Source organism: Camelus ferus, chromosome 6, assembly GCF_009834535.1.
Source record: "Camelus ferus isolate YT-003-E chromosome 6, BCGSAC_Cfer_1.0, whole genome shotgun sequence".
Taxonomy (NCBI): Eukaryota; Metazoa; Chordata; class Mammalia; order Artiodactyla; family Camelidae; genus Camelus; species Camelus ferus.
The window spans coordinates 11,200,992-11,222,525 of record NC_045701.1 but is presented as its reverse complement, the minus strand read 5'-3'; the positions used below and the strand labels follow the sequence as shown (position 1 = coordinate 11,222,525).

Here is a 21,534-nt window from a genome sequence, read left to right as displayed (position 1 = left end):
CCCACTACCGTGGTTGCAGATCTTGCCTGAAAACTTACGAGGACTTCTCTCTCACACATTTCAATCTTTGCAAGAAGATAGCCAAAAGGAATCTTTGAACTAAAGTTTGATTTAGATATCAAAGACATTCCAGCAAACCACTTTGGAGAATTTTGGGTAAAAAAACCTCCATTTACTCCCAAATAAACAGACCTGGTGTGTTAATCATCCCATTTATATAAGCATAACATTTACATAGCTGGTTTTTCGGAATCTTTGGCTATGAAAACAACGCAATGTTACTGACTTAATGTTGCAAATGACCTAGACAGTGCTTTACTCTTTCACATCCTGGACAGAAAAGCTCGTAGCAAACAGTAAGATTCAATACTCACTTTGATATAATGTGATGCAGAGAAAAATAAAGATGTAAAACAAAATACACAAGATCAAGTTACTCTGGAGGGTTGAGATGGAGTCTGGTGTTCGAATCCTACCACTCAATGCCCTTTCCCTCTGAAGCTTTGGCTGATAAAGACTATTCACACAAGGGACTAGCATTAGGGAGCTATCTAATTCTTTCTATGAAGTGTAAGTAGAGTGGTGAAGAGAACACGGAACAGAGACAGAGGTCATCAAATATTCCATCTGCTCACCTACATTTCTAAGCCTCCTTTGCTGTTAGCTTAGGGTCATGAACTGAGCACAAGTAGTATATTTTATTTCTCAGCTGACAAAGTTAATAATCAGTGTGTCACCTCCATATCCTCTCCCCCACTCTGTGGAGGCATGTGTTTCACTGGTGAGGCTACAACGTGGCAATGTCTGTCATGTGGGTTCCTGAGTGACTATGTGGAGCAGAGTCCTTTAATGATTTGTGCTCTGCACATAATGTGAATGAAAATAAGCTCTTCTGGTTAGGCCACTGATATTTCAGGCTTCCTTTGTTATGGCAGCATAGCTTAGCCCATCCTGATTAATACAGAAAGTAAGACCTTTCCCTCTAGCACTTCCAAGAGAAATGAAGGTATCTTTTAGACATGCAGATAAAAACGTGAGGAGAGGAAACGGGCTCCTCTCTAATCACAAAAGGCTCCATTCACTCATTTTTAGAATAGTGTTTAACTTATTTTAAAATTTCAAATTATACAAAGTATCAAAGTAGGTACACATATATCACTATCCATATTTAAAAGATGCTAACTTTTTGCCCTATTTGGTCCAGAATTCTTTGACTTTTAAGTAGATTATACAATAGTGTTATATGGACTAAAACTAGTTTATTCATTTCTCTAATGACAGATAATTAGCTATTATAAAGTTTCATTATTTCATAGGGGGATGCAATGAAAATTCTTATCTGTGACCTTGTGTTGTGTCCTTGTGCAAGGGTTTTTTCCTACGGCATGCACCAACCTAAAAGTAACAGTATTTGCTCATCTAGGATGCACATCTTCAACTTTGTTGGGTATTCCCAAATGGCTCCCCCAAACTGTTATATCGATTTATATTTCCAACAGCAATGCTATAATTTCTCTACATCCTTGTAAAAACTTAAGATATAAGATTTTAACTAACATTTTAAGTATGAAAAAGTATCTTGTTGCTTTATTTTACATTTCTTGACTGATGATGAGACTGAATATCATGCTTTATCATTTGAGTTTACTTTAATATAATGGCCATCAAATTGTATCATGCATCAGAATCACCTGGAGAGCTTGTTGAAGATTACAGAGTTTCTGATTCAGTAGGTCTGAGCAGGGACCTTAAGAATCTGGATTTCTAAAGAGTTCTCAGTGATGCTGATACTGCTAGACAGGGTCACATCTGAAGAACAACTGCTCAAGAACTACACATTTTAAAGTGGGGATATTTATCATATAGTCTGTATACTAATCTTCTATCGCTTACAACTGCTAATACCTTCTCCAAGTTGTAGCTTGTATTTGCATTTTGTTTTTAGACTCTTGAGATGCAGAAAAGCTCTTAGTTTCCTGGCAATCAAATATACCTATTTTTTCATTTATAATCTATGCTTCTTGTGTCTTATTTTGAAATCCTTTCCTATCTCAATGTCATTAAGATGTGCCATATTTTCTTCTTAAAGTTTGGTTTTCCACATTTAGGTCTTTAGTATTTAATTCCACTGAAATTTTTTTCTATAAGCTATGAAATAGAAACCTAATTAAAAATTTTTCATATGGTTAGCTAATTTTCCTACTATAATTTACTGAATAATTCACCAATTCCCTTCTAATTTTCATGCCACATCTATTGTGGGATTTTTGTTTATTAAAGGTTAAAAATAATGCCACTTTGACTTTCAGTATTTAAAAACAACTTTCACTGAGTTGGAATTTAATTGAGAAAAAAATCTGACAACTTATCCTTGAGAGGATCACAAAACAAAATGTATGATTCATTGATCCTTCTTGAATTTGTGAAATAGACTTTTCATGTAAGAATATTACCCAGTAAGTGATTAGTACAGTAATAAAGTAGCTTTGATGGAGTTTTTAGAAATGTGAGGCTAAAAGACAAGTCTTCTACTAATAAATTAATAGTTAATAAGATAAAGGACCTATATTATATATTATAGATGAATAAAGCAGCTGCTACTTGAGTCTGATAGGTGGACCTTTCAAATCTAATCTATCTAAAACAGCAGGATATAGTGGTATACGATAGAGAATCAGAAGTCCTGGACCTGAGTTCCAGATTTGCCACCCGTTAGCTCTGTGATATCAGGCAAGATGAGCATTAATTTTCAAGTCTGTAAAACAGTGACAAAATGCCCATAAAATTTTTGTAAGGATAAAAAGCAATTTATAAAATTTATCTATGAAAGGTATTACTATTACATAAATATTATTCTGAAATATATAATTGCTTAAATCAGGTTCTGGCAAAGGAGTTTATAATTCAAATTCTATCAACAAGTATAGACTATTTTATTTGAAAAAGCAAGGTATCTTAAGAAATTCAGGAAATATTTAGCCTGTTTTTTAACCTCCACTAACTTAAGAAATACACAGTAAGAGCAAGGCTACTAGGTTTTATACGTGAGCATCAGACTTGGCCACAAGTTACTGAAGACAATGTTCATGGACTTTCCTTAGGATAAGTGCAGAAAATGCAGATACTACTCCCTCCTGAGCCATCAAGATGAAATCGAAGTTAGAAAACATTTCTGACAACAATTGTGATAGTAGAGAGAAAGGAATCAATCTAAGCAGAACAGGTCAGAAACAAAAGCTTTTCCCAGGCTGGACTTGGAAAAATATGCGTAACTTTCCACCTGTCTTCTGTCACTAAAAAACCTCTGAAACAATATTCTACATTTCAAAAACTGACTTAATTTTTAGTGTTTCTGCTTGTCCGCTAAGGACATCTTCCTTTGAACTGTCTAAAACATACCAGATAAAATACAGAGAACCAGGCAGAATTTTCATTGTTTTATTATTAGAACTTGAAAACAACCTTCAAGGAGATGGTAAGGAAATACGTTCCCACTATTTACTGGCATAGGATACAGTTACAAGGTAGTCTGAGTGGAGAGATTTGCTCCTGTTTTTAAGGACCCTCTTGAATCAGGTTTACCCTACAATTTCTCAAATATTATTAAAAAAGGATTTCTTCTGTTTGACATAAATTTCTTTGCAGTGATGTGTTTCTTACTATGAGACTTTCCTCTTCAGTGTTACTCGTCTTCTTTTAAACAAGGTCACAAAACTAGGGAAGGGTTGATGCTTATAAAGACGGCAACAATTAAAGACTTAATTCAGAAGCTTTCACGCAAATCCTTGATGGATCATTATCTTTATTTCCAGAAGAAGCAGAAACTCTTTCGTTAAGATGTATAAACACCTTTCCATGAATTAGTCAGGCTAACAAAGGCAGAGTTCTGATGGAAGATGACCAACCAGGGTAACATGTCCATAATGAGTTCTTCAAACCTTACTTTCAAACTGGTATCAGAAAAAGGTTCTAAAAGAAGCTGTAATTTATATTTGTACTTAGAGTAGTTAGCTTAAAACCCAGAAACTTAAATTCTCTAGCTTGACTGTTTCTTCAGATAAGTTACCACGTATGGAGGGAAAATACATACAATGACAGGATAATCATATCCGAATTCGTCTGCTCTTGATTTTGTAAACTACAAAACTACAAAAACAAAATGAAAAACAAAATGCGAAAAATCCTAATTTTTTTTTTCCTGTCAGGAGACACTGATTCAAGACCACAGTTACTAAAAGGCCTCTTTCTTCACCAGCACCACTGACAGAAGGATGGAAAGGGGGGAAGTAGACTCTTATTCTACAGCCTTTTTTTAATTTATGGAAACAATCAACATACCTGATATTACATTCTCTCAGGCCCCAGCAGTTGTGAAAGCTGTCCTTCCACAGGATTGAATGAGGAAGACAGAGAAAAAGGTCAAGGTATGAGGACTCTATTTTTTAATGCTTTTTGCTTAGAATTCTTAGTTTGCAGCAATTTTTAGTTTTCTAAATCACCATGAGAACCATGTGGTGATTTTTATAAGTGTGCTCTAAAATGTACTCTTCGATCTTTTTTTAGGACTTAATAAAAAGGAAGCTGAATCTCTGAAACCGAAATAATGAATAATATGGCAGCAAATACCACGGCTACATAAATGCCCAAATGACTAAAAAAAAAAAAAAACAACGGATAAAATGCTGAGACAAGGGCATATTGCTAGGGTTTGAACAGGCAGAGGGTACATAAACCTATAGATCTGAGTCTCTTTAAAATAAAATTCAAATGAGAGCCATCTCTAAGAAGAATACTTATGCCCATAGCTAAATTCTACAAAAAGTGAACATTATGGAGTGATCAGGTAATATTTTGCTGGCTTATTTAGGCTAAGATTATCATCAATGTTTCCGTATGCTGTTTAAAAAAACCCTATGGCTCCACTAGTGATTGGGGATAAGGGTGGGGGCTGTAGCAAGAAGGTAAGGTTAGATCTTTTTTTTTTCTTTTTCTTTTTTTAGCATGGAAAGAAAGGCTAGTCCCTGAAAGTCCAGTTACAATTATGTTTCCAAAAAGTTGAATTTGTCCTAATTGATTCTGCAACATTACAAAGCTACAGTCTCAACAAAGGTGTAGGCCATGAAGACAAAGAGTTAGCTCTTTAATTCCTATCTCTACTCCTAGTAACCTTTCCTTCTTTTTCTCCTTTAGCTTACTTTCCTATAAGTTTGAAATTACTTAAAATGCAAAGAAAGAAAAAACAGAATACTATAAGAATTCATTTGTTTTCTATCAGAACACATTTTTGTGTATTATGTCATTCTCTGAATATAAAGATACTAATGAAAATTGAATTCCTTCAGGTAATGGGTGAGAGATTGACACTGTATTCTTTTCTATTCTTCTCTGTGACAATAAAATGAATCTGAAAGCTAGCTGACAATGTTTAGGGCATTCTTTACAATTATGAAAGAGAAAAGTAACCAGAACTCAAAACTGGGGCCTTAGTAGCAATTTAGTCCACTTGAGTTCCTAAAAGGAGAAAAGCCAAAAAAACTAAACACATTATATTATCCTCCCATACTAAAAGATAAAATAACTCATGTACTAGATGTAAATAAAAAACAATAAAAGGTTCAGAGTCCTCTAAATGAATGGTGTGGCCTTACAGAGATGATTTTTTGTGATACTCAAAAAACAAAACCAGCTGTTTAAATTTAGCCCTTTGTCAGCATGCACTCCCCCACCTCCCCTGCCAGGGCAAGTAAAATCTATACAAAAATGCTCTTTTGAAAGCTACTCATTTCTTCTCTACCAAGTGGCTGAAAGGAAAAATTCAGATTCTGAGCTTGGTTTTCACGAACAGTCACCCTAGTGACACGTCACATGATAAACCGTATTTTCTATTCTAACAATAAGCTTAAAAAAAAACACAAAACTTTAATGAGTTTTAATTAGATATTCCAAACAAGATGTTTAGTTTCAATCAAGACTGGGTCAGGAAGTTGACCTTGGCCATCATTTAGTATTCATTACAGCAAGGATTTAAGGTGAGAAAACATGCTTTCTTCCATAAAGGAGGAAAGGGAGAAAAGAAGTCTTTTCAAATTGTATACACCTCATACACACCTCCTTAATAACACGTATCTCTGGAGGGCAGGAGCACAGATGTGCCTCTTGTTAAAAATTATTCCTTGAACAAGTTACTCAAATTTATTTCTGGGAGTGTGTTATCTATCTTAGAAAGCCCCACTCTAATAATATTAGTTTGGTTCTCAGAAGCAGATATCCTACACTCTGTTTCACATACCTTTTAGCTCCCATCCAATCACTTCAGCAGTAGGCACAGTAAAAGAATTGGCTTCTAACTTAAAACATTAGCTATGGGACAGATTTGAAAAGTTTAAAAAATTAAATGCGATTGACTCATTTATTCATTCATTTATCCAGTGCTGAGTGCCAACTATGCTTTAGTCATGCATGACCTCATATTTCAGTACCAGGGAGAGAGAAAAAATTTAAAAGTAAAACATCTGTTACATGATAATGATAAACGCTATAAAGAAAAAGTATTGGTAGGGGGTACAATTTAAACCAGAACGATCAGGAGAGGTTTCAGCTGGAAAGTAAGAGGATAAAATGTTTTGTACCAATAGGAAAGATTCTCAAAAAGGGTTATCATTAATTCTTTGTTCCATTCTACTTTTGCTTTCTCCTGACTGGTTGTTGTAACGGCCAGGCAAGGCAAGAACTGACAGTAAAGAATCCATGTTACTAACAGACAAAAACAGAGGCTGTCTTCTCACTATTTGTCCTCATACACACTATTATGGCTCCTTCAATCCTGTAAAGAATAGCTCTCAGAAACAAACTGTGGTTACCGGGGGAAATGGGGGGTGGGGAGGGATGGATTAGGAGTTTGGGATTAACAGATGCACATTACTGTGTGTAGAATAGATAAACAACAGGGAATTAATGTATAGCACAGGGAACTATGTTCAATTTTCTTGTAATGAGCTGTAATGGAAAAGAATCTGAAAAAAAATATGTATGTACGTGAATTGCTTTGTTGTACACATGAAGAAGAAAAAGAATGACTCTCAGAAAAATTTCTCCCCAAAAGAATCTAACACAGATGTCACAAACTCAAATGCCAAGCAGGTAATGCAAATTATTAAAGTGAACTAAAGGTAAGAAAAGTATCTATGTTGAGGAACTAAACATATGGCAGGGACTAAGAAAACTGGAGAATATACATCATGTGGAAATAAGGATTCAGTGTCCTAAGTTTTCAGAGAAGCCAGATACCTCATTTTTCTGGTGAACTCTCCCAATTTTAAAATTTAAAATTTGAAATATGCCAACTAATTTGAAATTTAAAAACTGTTAGTGTGGGACAAATGAAATACCTCTGTGGAACAGATCTAGCCTGTAGGTCTCCAGTTTAGCTCCTCTGGTCTCCAGGGTCGGGGCTGACTCCTTCCATGACCATGAGCACTAGGATACTTGATTAGCTGCACCAGTCCTGCTTGCTACTACCATTCAGTCCACATCTGAGCAACTGAATGTTTTAAAATCCAGGGTCTCTGGAATGTACAGCACTTGGTTTCAGAGCAAGCCATACGAATAAGAAGCCAGAAGCAAAAACGCAATGATACTAAAAAGGCTATACTCAGGAAAAAATTCTCTATTGCAATGTTCCAGATATGACCCTGGTGAGGGTGCAGGTACCACTGAACCTCCAACATTAGATACCCGTAATAAATGAACAGACTTGCTATGGACAGACTACTTGCCCTGCTTTCCCCTTGCCTGTTTCTAACCAACTTTATTACTATGTTCAATAGGATCTTTGAGATGCAGTAGTTAGCACCTCTGTTGTGATTCTCTTTTCAGGTCTTAGCTTTTATAGTAGACAACTTCTGTGTGCTGAGAAAGTTGGTTCTTAAGATTTACCTAATAATAGGCTTTGGTGTCCATTACAGGAGGAAAGTTTTTAAAGAACACAGACTGTTAATTTTTGTTCATTTCCCTGTGAAGGACAAATACCAGTCCAGCATGGGTGGGAGGCAGAGAGCTGAAGGATTCTTTAATCGGCACTCAGAACCCAAGATATACTGACTATTGATCCAACACAGTTTCACCCATTCAAGTTTCTACTGTACTCCTGTGCAAGAGGACCCTATGGGGAGCTCTCCCCTAGAGGAAACCTGCCTCACTACTGAAGAGTCTGAGTGATGGCGTCTAGCCCCTCCAGAAGGAATAGGCATTCTGGCAACCACACATCACTTTCAACTTCTCTCTCCCAATCGTAATCCTAGAAAGCCCTCCTTTGGTCAACTCTCATGCATAAGCCCTCTCCCGGTAGAGTGGACTTCAGTCAGGAAGCCTTTAGACTCATTTATGGCAAGGAACTCATTAAACATGTTCAATTTTCACCCAGGTGAGTTTACCTGGCCTTCCCGGCACAGAGCATAACATGCTCTGTAAAGCAGATGCTTTATTAGGCTGTGTGAGGTCACCAAAAAAGGCCAATACTTCATTTTTTAAACCTCGAAGTAGCTGGCGATACATAGGAGTCCTCTTAGAATACTGGTCAGTTAGAGAGCCCTAGAAGTAAGGCAGTATGCTCTGCCTAAGAGGTTTAAAGTATGGATTTAGATGGATTTAAAATAAACTGACCCTTGAACATGGGGGCTGAGGAAGCCTACCCTCCCCATTTGAAAATCTGAGTGTAACTTCACAGTTGGCCCTCCATATTGCAGTCACATTTGGGGATTCAGCCAACCACAGATCATGCAGTGCTGTAGCATGGTATTTAGCAAAAGAAATCTGCATATAAGTGGACCCAAGCAGTCCAAAATTGTGTTGTCCAAGGGTGAGCTGTACTCAGCCTCCCTTATTCCACCTTTTAAGCCTTCAACCTCTCCAGTTGAAAGGAAGAAAGTAAACAAAGACTGTCTCCTCTTATCTCTATAATCTTATTAGGATCCTTGCTGAATTGCCTAGTGCATGATAGAAACATTTTTCTCTGGCTTTCAGCTGATTTGCTGACAAGCTGAATGTTACCTCTTTTAATAATGACATTGGCTTTTCCTAATGGGAACCAAAATATATGGTCTTCCCCCCCGCCTTTTTTATCTTTTGTTAGTTTAATAACTTCAAGGCATAACTAATCAATTTAGGGGACCTGAACATTAGAACTGGTGGGAAGATTGCTTCCTGGTGGCAATACACACCTAATACACAGTAAGATAAACAGGAAGTTCTCAATATCCTTATAGTTCCAAATGGTAACATGGGAAATAATTTCTCTTTCTAGTGTAGAAACTTGGCCTATCAATTTTACTGAACACTCCCCAAATAGTGGGCCTTCCTTTGAACACCAGTTTCATGAGAACTTTTATGAGGGAAGAAAGTCTGGAACATAGTGAGTATTTGTTAAGATTCACAATATACAGCAACATTTTAATAACAGCTCTTAAGATACTGTTGAACCCAGAGTTCATGAAACATATTTGACTTTAGGAACTTTTCTGCATAACATATTAACACCCTATGGAAATATTCTTCCAAGGACCGTATTCTGGGAAACAAAAACTATTACTTCCTCTCTTTCTGTGGTGACTCTCACCAAACCCGGCCTTTTCTGCTCCAGACATTCAGGATTATTTCTCTCACGCGTTAAGATTGCTATAGCTTTCATGGAGTCCAATTTAACTGAACTAAATAAGGGGAATAAGTAATACGGAATGAGCAGCTTTCAAACTCTGCTGAGGCCTACCTGATCCTCTGAGGTTGAGTATGTCAACAGCAAGATTTTGCCTTGACTGTCAAACTGGTTACGAAAAATATAACTGGATCAGCTCTACAAATCTACAATATTATAGATCTAAAACTGTTCCAACTCATGAGAAATTTAGTTTCAGTCACATTGATAATTATTCAAATTAAGTAAAAATCAACTGTTGCATTAAAACATTAAAAAACTTTACTCACAATTATGTTACTAAAAATATTTTCATTTGTCTTTGCTGATAAGCAAGGAAAATACTAGGCTCTAAAAATAGGACAGATACAATTTTATGTTCTTCACTTCTAGTGTCTTTCGTAGTCCCATAGTCTTCACAACTGTAATCAATTCAAACAACTAAAATCACTTTAGCTCTTTCGTTTTAGAGAGCATATTATGTTTTTTAAATGGCATTCAAGAAACCTGCCTGCAAAAAAGAGACTGCATTTAGAAATATTGACTACCGAAAAAAGATAATGAGGGTAGCTTTTAATTTTTTCTTTTCAGATTTCTTTTCAAAGTGGATAATTACTTTTAGGAATATTTCTTAACTTATAAGAAGAAGTAGCAGAATTTTTTTGAAATTCATATATAATAACCTCGTATTTAAGACACTTAAAAAGGATATATATATATCACAGTTTTTAAAAGTCTGGCTCTGGAGAAAGACTATCTGTATTAAAAGCCTAATTCTGCGAATTAGTAAGTTTTATGACTTGAGTAAGTTACTTAACCTGTCTGAGCCTGTTTCTTCATTTGTAAAATGAGGATGATAACAGATTAACCTCATAGGCAAATTATGAGGACTGAATGATAAAATATGTAAAGCACTTAAATGGCACATGGTAATAAATACTTAATAAATGCTAATAGTAATAATGACAAGTACAAAGAAACTCTGTTTTGAGGGCGTTATAGGCATATTATACATTCTTTTTGATAATTACTATTTGTGGATAATCATTCTGCAAATATTTACTGAGTATCTTCCATGAACTAGACACTGAACTAAGCACTGGGGATACAAAGACCATAAGACACAGTCTATATTACCAAAAGCTTATTTCTGGGGAAGAAAACAAATTAATCTGCTAATTACCATACCATATGGTAAGCACTTAAATATGGGTATAAAGTTTTTTGCAAGGTGCATGAAAGCAGGAGTCCTTAACATGAGAAGGTACAGCAGATAGGCTGGACTCATATGTATACTGCTAAACACCTTCTTCATTGTCTTCCTCTGGTAGAGAGGCTAGAAAACAAAATATTCTACCCTTGTTTCCCTTGCAGCTAGGGGCACCCCTGGAGGTTGAAGTCCCTGAGGTGGGTTTTGGGACTAGAAGTAGCTGTCCTGAAAATAAAGACAGGGCTTCCCGAGAAGAAAGTCCTTTTGCCGCCCTCCCTTCTTCCTGCCTTAGTATTTGGATAGAAGGCACACAGAAGTGCAGCAGCCTTCAATGATGTGACAGGACAAAAGATGACAAGCAAAAAAGAAAGAGCCTAGGACTCCAGTGACGTTGCTGAGTTACTGCACCACTCTTGAATGCCTAACTTTGGACTTGTTAGATGACACAAACTCTTATTTCTTTAAGCCACCAATAGTTGCGGTTTTCTGTTATCTGCAGCTGAAAGCATTCCTAGTAGATAAACAAGCTTTCCAAAAAGGTTTCTGAGTCAAGTCCAAAAGGAGCAGGAGTTTTCCAAGTGAAGGAAATCTGAGAAGGGCACAGCTGGCAGAGGAAACAGCATCTCCAAAGGCCTGGAGGGGGAGGCAGCATGGAGTGTTGACACTGGCAGCTGTTCCACAATATGTACCTTCTGGCTTCTTGGACAGCTTCAGCCAGGTGATCCCCAGCTTCTCTATCTTCCACTCTCTATGCTGGAGGGAGTCAGTACTCTCCCCTCAGTGGTTCCATATGGTAAGCATTCATTCTTAAACAGTAAGTTCTGGGATGATGAACGGAAAATGTGATCCCTGCCTAATGTTTAGACTGCCAGAAACATAAATTGATGGCAGTTAAGTCAGTCAGAGCAACGTTATCAATTTATACACACACAACCCCCTCAACTGAAGCCACCACGTGTGCTGACTGTGCCAGGCCCTGTGTTCACACTGCAGGCACACCCGGTTTTACTGAGCTTCCCTTGGTCGTGCTTCACAGACACTGTGTTTCTTACCAACTGAAGGACCACGGCAGCCCTGCACTGAACAAGTCTACTGGCACCATTTTTCCAATACTGTTTGCTCACTTCTTACCTCTGTGTCGCGTTTTGGTAATTCTCATAGTGTTTCAAACTTTATCAACATTATTATATTTGTTATGGTGATCTGTGATCAGTGATTGATATTACTGCTATGACTTGCTGAAGGCTGAGATGATGATTAGTACTTTTTAAATCAACAAAGTATTTTTAAATTAAGGTATGTACATTTTTTAAAAGATATAATGCTACGGCACACTTAATAGACTACAGTAGAGTGTAAAGATAACTTTTACGTGCCCTAGGAAACCAAAACATTTGTGTGACTTGCCTTACTGCGATGTTCACTTTACTGCAGTGGTCTGGAACCAAACCCTCAGTATCTGAGGTGTGCCTGTAATTATCTCACTTACTATTTACAGCAATTTAGTGGGTTAGACACTATTACTATCATTTTTTTAAAAAACATAACTAAAGTAGGTCAAAACTGTCCAAAATCAGACAATAATGGCAATTGTGGTGGGCAAAGATTCAAACTCAGGTCTGTGTCATTCTACAACTTCAGATCTGGGCCATTCCGTTATACTGCCAGTTTCCCATAGTTTCTGACCTATTTGTCCCACTTCACTTGCTCAAATTCTTCCTGAATCCATGCAACAAAGTTTTAGTTCCCCATCTGTGATCTGGGGATGAGAGCTGGTTATCTCCCAGGCTAGTGTGGAAGGAAGAGGACTACTAAGCCAAGTAGAACAGCAGAGAAGAGGACAATGCCGGGAGGGGGGGAGGTCTTTCCCTCTAAAGGAATAAGACAAGCTTCTGTCCTTACAAGCAAACTGTGAAGTAATTCCAACAAATTAATTCAAATATTTTAACAAGTGTATGGTCTCTAAAAGGTCTGAACTGAAGGTGGCAACACTTCTTTATATTTTAAATTGTAATATGTTTAATAATTGATTTATTAGATTATACTCATTCATACATTTAACAAATATTTATTGATCACCTGGCATGCACCTGGGGATATTCCAGTGAATATGGTCCTACACTCAAGAAGCCAAGAACAAATAATGCTAATTATGATTATCACAGAGGTGACTACATGATACAAATAAAGGTAAGCATGGTATAGGACAGAAGATGTATCAGACTCAGACCTGAAAAACCACAAACAACTTTCCAAAGGCGGGTGGCATCTACGACAAATCTTAACAACATAACTAGGTATAGCAGAAAAAAAAAAAGGTGGAGAGGATAGTCTAGACCAGAGTTCTCAACTTTAACACTATTAAAAAATTTGGGCTGTTAAGTCTGTTACGAGGTGATATCCTGTGTTTGTAGGATGTTTAAACTGCATACTCGTCCTCTACCCACTCAATGCTGGAGAAGTCTGAGTGTGAAAAACAAGTATGTCTCCAAACACTGTCAAGTGTTCCCTGGGGTGCAAAACTGTCTCCAGTTAAGGACCACTGTTCTGGACCTGCACTATTCAAAAAGGTTGCCACTAGCCACTTTGGGCCACTTAACTTAAAACTAATTAAAATTAAATTAAATTAAAAGTTCAGGTTCTCAGTCATACTAGCCACATTTCAAGTGCTTAACAAATAGCTCCATGTGTCTAGGGGCTCCCGTATTGAACAGTGCGTATATAGGACAATTTCTACCACAGTGGAATGTTCTAGTGGACATTGCTGTTCTAGACTGAGAGAGTGTATATTCCCTTCTCTTACTCCACAACCGTAAACTATAGCTTGCGGATAGTCTGTGGACTGAGTAGAAAAAGATGAGGTCAAACAAGAAAAGTAAAGTCTAAGTACAAAGGGTCTTCAATACCTTAAGAAAGAACAATAGGGAGACAGTGAAAGGTCTTTAGCAAGGGTATAAAATAAACAGATTCACACTTTATAAAGACGATCGTGATGATGCTGTGAAAAATGGAATGAAAGGGGAAAGATGAGAAACGGAAAAATAGTTGCAGTATTTACAACAAGTACAGTGATCTGGATTAACGCAGTAGCAGTAGGGACCGACAAAAATGGAGCCATTACGAAGGCAGAACTGATGGGACTTGGTGACTGACTAGATGTGAGGAAGGTGAGAAAGAAGATAAAAACAAGAATGACTACCCGGTTTTTAGGTTGGATGAATGAGCACATTCACTAAGACAATACAGTAGAAAGAATAGTAGTCCTCCAAGATGCTCATGTCCTAATCCTCTAATCCCCACAACCTGTGAATCTGTTACCTTACATGGCAAAGGGGACTTTGTATATGTGATTAAATTAAGGACTTTGAGACAGGGAGATTATCCTGGATTGCTAGTAGGCCCAATGTAATCACAAGTGTCCTGATAAGAGGGAAGCTGAGGGAATTCTGACCACAAAAAAGAGACGTGTCAGGGCACTCCAGTGTAAGAAGGACTTGAGTAGCCTTTGCTGGCTTTGAAGACATAGCCACTGAAGGCTAGGAAAGGCAAGGAAACAGATTCTCCCCTAGAGCCTCCAAAAGGAACACAGCCCTCCCGACACCTTCATTTTACCTGTGAGTCCTGTGTCAGACTGCTGAACTACAGAACTACAAGATAATATATTTTTGTGGTTTTAAGCCACTACATTTATGATACTTTGTTATAGGAGCAATAGGAAACAAAAAGAACTAGGTTCAGAATTTGGAATATGATACAGTAAGACTGGTTCTAGAGAAGCTGAGTTTGAAATGCCTATGAGGCATCTTAGTAAAACTGGTCAGCTGATAACAGTGGCCTATATGGGTCTGGAGCTTAAGCTGGGGATGTATAATTAGGAATCATCAGTGTACTGAGATTAACTGAAACTATCAAAGTAGATGAGATCACCATGGGCAAATGTAGACAGAATGCAGAGGACTTAGGTCAAGGAATAGAGGGCCCTAAAGCAACTGGGAAAAAACAGCGTAAGATGTAACAGGAAAATCAGGATAGTGTGGTATCTAAGGCCTTAAAAGAACAAAAATGAACTAAACAAGGAAGAGGGGTGAGTAAGAGAAATGTCAATAGAGTCAACTGAAAAAGGGTTGTCAGGTTAGGGTCTGAGACTGTTCATTATTTTTAGCAACAAGAGGTCATGACATCCTTGATAAACACAAGTTTCAGAGGAGTGGTTTTTAAGAGAAGACTTGTTACTGGGGTTGAAGAATGAATTGAAGGTGAGGCAAGAGACTGAATTCAATCAACACTTTGACTGAACTTTTTTGACTTTCTTCTTCCAAGAGAAAGGAGGAAGACAGAGTGGTAGCTAAAGAAAGGTTGTGGGTTTCAGGAAGTATTTTTTTTTTTAATAGATGGAAAAAATTAAGCACTTAACCATTAATGGGAAAAGGCCAGTAGAAAATGAGAGAACAAAATCACAAGAGGAAGAGAATAAATGTAGTGAATTCTGAGACAGGAGGAGATGGGATTCGGGGCCTAGATGGAGGAGACCAACCTTCAGATAAGCAGAAAGATATTTCTTCTGCTGGGAGAAAGGGAAGGAAGACAACATACAGAAGTGAGAAACTACCAAGTTGAGAATAAGAAGTGGTTTTAATTGTGTGTAATGCCTACACTGCATCTGACCATTTCCTCAGAGAAGGAGGAGCTGAGATCATCTGCTGACAACTGGAGAAAAAGAAGTGAGTTTAGGACAGAAGTGGATCTACACTGCAAAAACGATGAAAGAAAAATTATCTGGAATTCTATACTCAGTGAAAATACCCTTTGTAAATGAAGGGAAGTTAAAGGCTTTTTTAATATAAAGTAACCCTGGGAGAATTAATCAGTAGTAGACCTACACTACAAGAAGATAAGTAGCAAAATGGTGTAATACACTCAATCATACAGGTGATTACAAGACAAAGCTTGTCAGACTGGTTAAGAAAGACACAAACATGATGGTAACAGCAGCAACAACAACAACAAAACACTTTAAAGACTCAGACTGTTTAAAAGTAAAAGGATGAAAAAAGATATGGCACACAAACATTAATTATAAGAAAGATGGAGGGGGCAGAGGTAATATCAGACAAAGCAGACTTGAAAGCAACAAATGTTACCAGAGATAAAAACAGAAATATCATAATAATGAAGAATCAATTCATGAAGAAGAAATAACAATCCTAAATATTTATGTTCCTATTAACAGCTTCAATACATGAAGCAAAAACTGACAGGATCAGAGAGAAAAAACATTCACAATCACAAGTATGAGATTTTAGTATCATTCTCAGTAACTGAAATAACAAGTAAAAGAAAATCACTAAGGATAAATATCTCTTGAAAAACAATAACCAACTGGACCTAATTTATTTATTTATACACACACACATATATATATATATATATCTGTAAGTATTTATGTATTTATAAGTGTATATATATACATACACATATTATATATATATACTTATAAAGAGCAGTCCATCCAAAGACAGTAGAATATACACTCTTTTCAAGTACATAAGAAACACTTTTGCCTGGGGCTGCTCTCATGACCTATCCCACATGGATAGTAGTGCTGCCAGAATGATGCTGTCTGTGTTTAAACATAAAAAGGAAAACATAATGACAATGAATCAAATAATAGGGAATCTTAATAAAAATAGAGAAACTAGAACACAGAAAAACATAATCATAAAAAAATAAAGCTTCAGGGACTGGAGGGACAAGAGCAATCATTTCAATATATGTATAATGGTAGCTTCCTAAAGAGAGGGGAATCCAAGGGAGAGGAAAAGTATTTAAAGAAATAATGGCTAAAAACTTCCCAAATCAGATTAATCTACATATGCAAACTCAGCAAACCCAAAGCAGGATAAACACAAAGTGACCCATACTTACATATATAATTGTTAAAATGTTGAAAGCAAGAGTAGGTGGGTGAGCAAACAAAGAAGTGAATGAATTTATGAATCAAACTTGATGGCATCATGTACCAGAAAACAACATGATTAATGACTGTCTTCTCATCAGAAACAATAAAGGCCAGAGGCAGCAGAATAACACATTCAGAAATGAAAAACAGGCAAAAACCTGTTAACCAAGAATTCTGTATCTAGCAAAACTATCTTTCAAAACTGATGGCAAAATAAAGACATTCACAAAAAAATACAGATCAAGAGAATGCATTATGAGCAAATCTGCCTTTATAAGAAATACTGAAGGAAATCCTTTAGGCCAAAAGGAATCATTCTTAATTCCTGTTTCTCCCTCCACATTCAATACATCAGCAAGCAAGGCCCACTGGCTTTATATCCAAAATATGCCTTGAATCCATCTATTTTTTTTCCTCGTCTTCCACTGCCATTATCTGAGAGCCTTGAATTCCCATTTGGACAGTCTAACTGGTTTCCTGCTTCTACTCTTAACCCTCTATAAGCCCATTTTCCAGCAACAGCTAGGGTATTGAAAAGAAAATCTAGATCACACTATTCTCCTACTTAAAACCCTTCAATTGACTTTCCATGCAGTGAATGAAATCCATACTATTTGCCACACCTAAATAAGTCCTATCTGAACTTTCTTCCTATCATCCTCCCCTTCCTCCATTAGTTCCAGCACACTAGGTTCTGTGGAGTCTTCAAATGTCCCAGACTCATTCCTGCTTCAGAATTTTTGTACTTACTGTTTCCTTTGTCTAGTTTGTGTCACAGGTAGATCATCTCATAAAACTGGCTTTCTATTCAGGTCTCCTCTCAAATGTTATTTCCTCAAACAGACTTCCTAATCACCCAATCTAAGGTTACCCTACTCACCATCAGTTGTCTCCTTTTGTCTTTTAAAAATTTTGTAGCAGCATTTATCTTTATCTGAAGTTTTAACGCTTATTTATTTTACCATTCATTTAATGTCTAACTCAGTAAAACTTAAGGATAATGAGGATAGAGATCTTACTACTTGTTTATCAACCACATATAACTTTAAAACTTAAATGCTAAGTATAAACATTTCTGAACTCCTGAAAGATTAAAAAAAGCTTTTTGTTTTTATTTAGTATTTTATAAATGCCATAATTCATAAATTATACCAGTCTTCTGCCTCAATTTTCTCAATGAAGAGGAAAAACTGAATACTCCAACATTATCTCAGATACTGAAAAAAAAAAAAAAAAAAAAAAAAAAAAAAAAGCCAGGTGGTCTTAGACAGGATCTGTATCTGTCTCGTTTACCACTGTATCTGACACCCAGAACAGGGTCTGGCACAGAATAACTTTGCAGTAATTATTGAATGATAAAACAATGAGACTCTTGAGAGTTGGGAGACAGAGAATGCTTGGGGGGTGGGGGTTGGCAATGTCAACCCTCCATCCCCAATCACCACCTTCCTAGGTCTTAAGAACACTACTGAATATATTTTAATAGACCTAATTTCTTGAAGACAAGGAAACATGTCCTTTTAATTCTGTATTCCTTATATCCAACACTGGCAGACAGAAGAAGTTCAATCGTCATTTTTCGAAGTAAACACAAAAGCATCAGTTTCTTCATTTGTAAAAGAGAGGTAACAAGATTATCTACTTCAGAGGGTTATTGAGAGAGAGTAAAAAAAAGGCAATAAAGAGTAAGCAAAAAGAAAAGGGGAAAACATCCCCACAAAGTCCTCTTTCCTAACTATTAGGTTAGAAATACACAGAAGAACTGATCAAATTACCGCTTCTCCTGTAAGTATTCTTGTTTATTCACCTACCTAGAAGCAAATAATAATGCTATAACCTAATAAGATCACATACTATCTCAGCACCAGACACTATTGACCTTGCCTCCCAACAAGAAAAGTTATTAGCTTACAGGGAGGACCCAAAGCTGAATAAGAAAGTTCTGATGCCACAAGCAGAGAAAGAGGACTACCTGCAGTGACGCTGTGGGGATCTGACAGTGTGGAGTCACCGAGTACTCTATGCTGAGGAAGTACTCCATTAATAAGGATTTCAAGGAAGAAGTAATTTCTATTCCAGTAGTCTCAGTAGCCACATACTCCTTCCCTTATGTTTTGAGAAAAATCTATAGAACTACAAATACTATCTAAACTTAAACTATTTTTGTGGCTTTACCTCCTGAAAGCCAGCAACTCAAAACATGAAAAGTATATTACAACTAACCCATGAAGTATTTTAAAAAGCTTTCATTAAACAAATTCTTAGAGTCTGTAAGTTTAACCTAAATGTAAGCTGTTATTGTGTCTTTAATTCCTGAAGTCTAGCAACCCAAATATGAAAAATATGCTATCACAACAAAACTAACCCATAAAACATCTTAAATTTTTTCTTTAAAAAATTATTTGAGACATTAGAACAGAAAAATATACATCCAATTTATTAAATGTTTAAGTGAACTTTAGTAAAGGCCAGTAAGTTTCAAAAACATGCAATTACCTCAAGTTATGATTTCATCATTGATGAGATACTATAAGAAAGTATTTAGATAGATTATAGCCAGTTCACATCTAGGGCTGTAATTAAACGTCAAATTTTATTCACTAAAATTGAGTTATATTTAAAATAAATATTTACTCAAAAATAATATTTGTTAATTTAATCGGAAAAGTCTTATTACAATAGAACTTTAAGATTAGTTATTTTACTTACCAAAATGCAGTCCACTTTAGATTGTATAGTTTTGCTAAAAAAAAAAAAAAAAAGAAAGTTAGGTTAATAAGAATGATACATTTATTAAATAATTGAAATATTCTCAAACAGACATGGTAATTAGTCATCTGTACTATGCAAGAAATCAGTAAAACTCCTTATTAAGATTAGGCATCATAACCTAACACTGCATTTTTCACAAGCAAAATAAAAATCTATTTCCCATTCATTGTACTAAATTCAGTCCTGAAGCATGCATGATCAGAATATTTTTTGAGATCACCATTACAGTCACCTTATTGTTATGCTGTATCATTATAACAGATGTTTCGAATAAACAATTAAGTTTTAATGATACATAAAAGTACAGATTCATTATTACATACAGAAATAGAACACAAAGTTTACAATGAGTTATGATTTTTACTGTGTGCTTGTCACTCTGGACAATTTGACTAGCATTTAAAGGCCATAATGTGGTAGTGTTATCTGTATTTCTAGAGACCTGTTACAAAGTAGACTCTCTTTCCTTCCTTTCTTTCTAGTCCTCTCTCATTCACACACCCCTCAACACACACCCAAGAAAGGAATCCCTAGACGTAAAAGTAATAATAAAGATTAGCTAATACGGTAATAAATTGGAGAGGGAGACTACATTTAGAAATAAATAACACAGAAATGCCACTCTGTATCAATTTAACTGAACTACTGAATGTAACTGAATTATTAACATAAAACACAAATAAACCTGGCACAAAACAATTGAACTGTCATTTGGATTTTAACATAAAGTGCAAATGCAATGAAATCATGCAAAGTTCAGACAGTTTATGTACAATCCTTAAAAGATGTTACAAACCAAATTATCTTCCATAAAAGGTTCTAGAGCCAAGTAAATGTAAAGAAAGAAAAAAGTGGTTATTTTCTTTTGTATATAGCTATACAGTTAGTCTGTAGAGTAAATAAAAATGAATATTTAAATCTCAATTCAGTTAATACAATCAATAATCTAAAACTTTATACCTGTACTTAGATTTCAAATTTCATTTTTGAACAAAGAACAAAGTATGACTGGATTAAGTTCAATTGCAAAGTTCAGAATGACTAAAAGGAAAAGTAAATGATACTTCTAGCTAAGAGGAACTGAAATTCCCTTCTCATAATCCCATAGAAGATTTTTAGAGATTTTAAATCTTTTGAGCATTTGTATAGCTTCTCACTCATTAGCAGCTAAAGTGTGATGTTTTTCTCTCTTCTTAATAACTCCCATAGTTTCCCTGAGATAAGAGGGTAATCTATAGATTAAGAATTGCTGCTCAAAAGTAATATATCAGGAATCCAATCATTTCTCATCACCTTGATCTAAGCCATAACCATTTCTTTTCTAAAGTGCTACAGTAACCTTCTCACTGGTCTCCCTGCTTCTATCTTTCCATCCCCACCACCAACCCTGTGGACTATTCTCAACCAAGTGTCTAGAGTGATACAGACTGATACTAGTTCTTTGCTCTTTGTCTTTATCATGGCCAAAAAAAAACCCTGCATGACTCGCCCTCTGCTATCTTTCTAATCTCATCCCATACTAGTCTACTCTTCATTCATTTGCCACCTGCCACACTGGCCTCCATGCTGCTTCTCAAGGCAGGAGTAAGACCTTGCACTGGCCTCTTCTGTCAGCCTCTAAGATGCTTCTCCCATAATTTATCTGTTCACTTTCTTCACGATGTGGCTCAATTTTACCTTTTACAGACACTTCTTCCCTGATTGACTTCCTCACGTAAAATACTCTCCCCATCACTCTCTATCCCTCTTACCCTGCTTTTTGCTTTCCATTATTGTACTTACCAAGAGTCTATTTTTATTAATTTATTTGTTTACTGGCTATCTTCCTTGACTATGATTTAACCTCCAGGACAGCAGGGTTTGTCTGTTTTGCTCACTGTTCTACTATTATCTAGCACACGTTAG

General features: G+C 36.2%; 1 protein-coding gene across 3 annotated transcripts in view; it reads right to left on the bottom strand.

Moving 5' to 3' along the window:
- Positions 1–21,534, bottom strand: part of RFX7 (regulatory factor X7) — a 120,653-nt gene that overhangs the window by 49,964 nt on the left and 49,155 nt on the right. For all 3 annotated transcript variants that reach the window (XM_032481120.1, XM_032481121.1, XM_032481119.1), the window contains one exon: positions 19,567–19,600. In XM_032481120.1, coding sequence (XP_032337011.1) covers positions 19,567–19,600 — 34 coding nt within the window. The remainder of the gene's footprint in view (positions 1–19,566; positions 19,601–21,534) is intronic.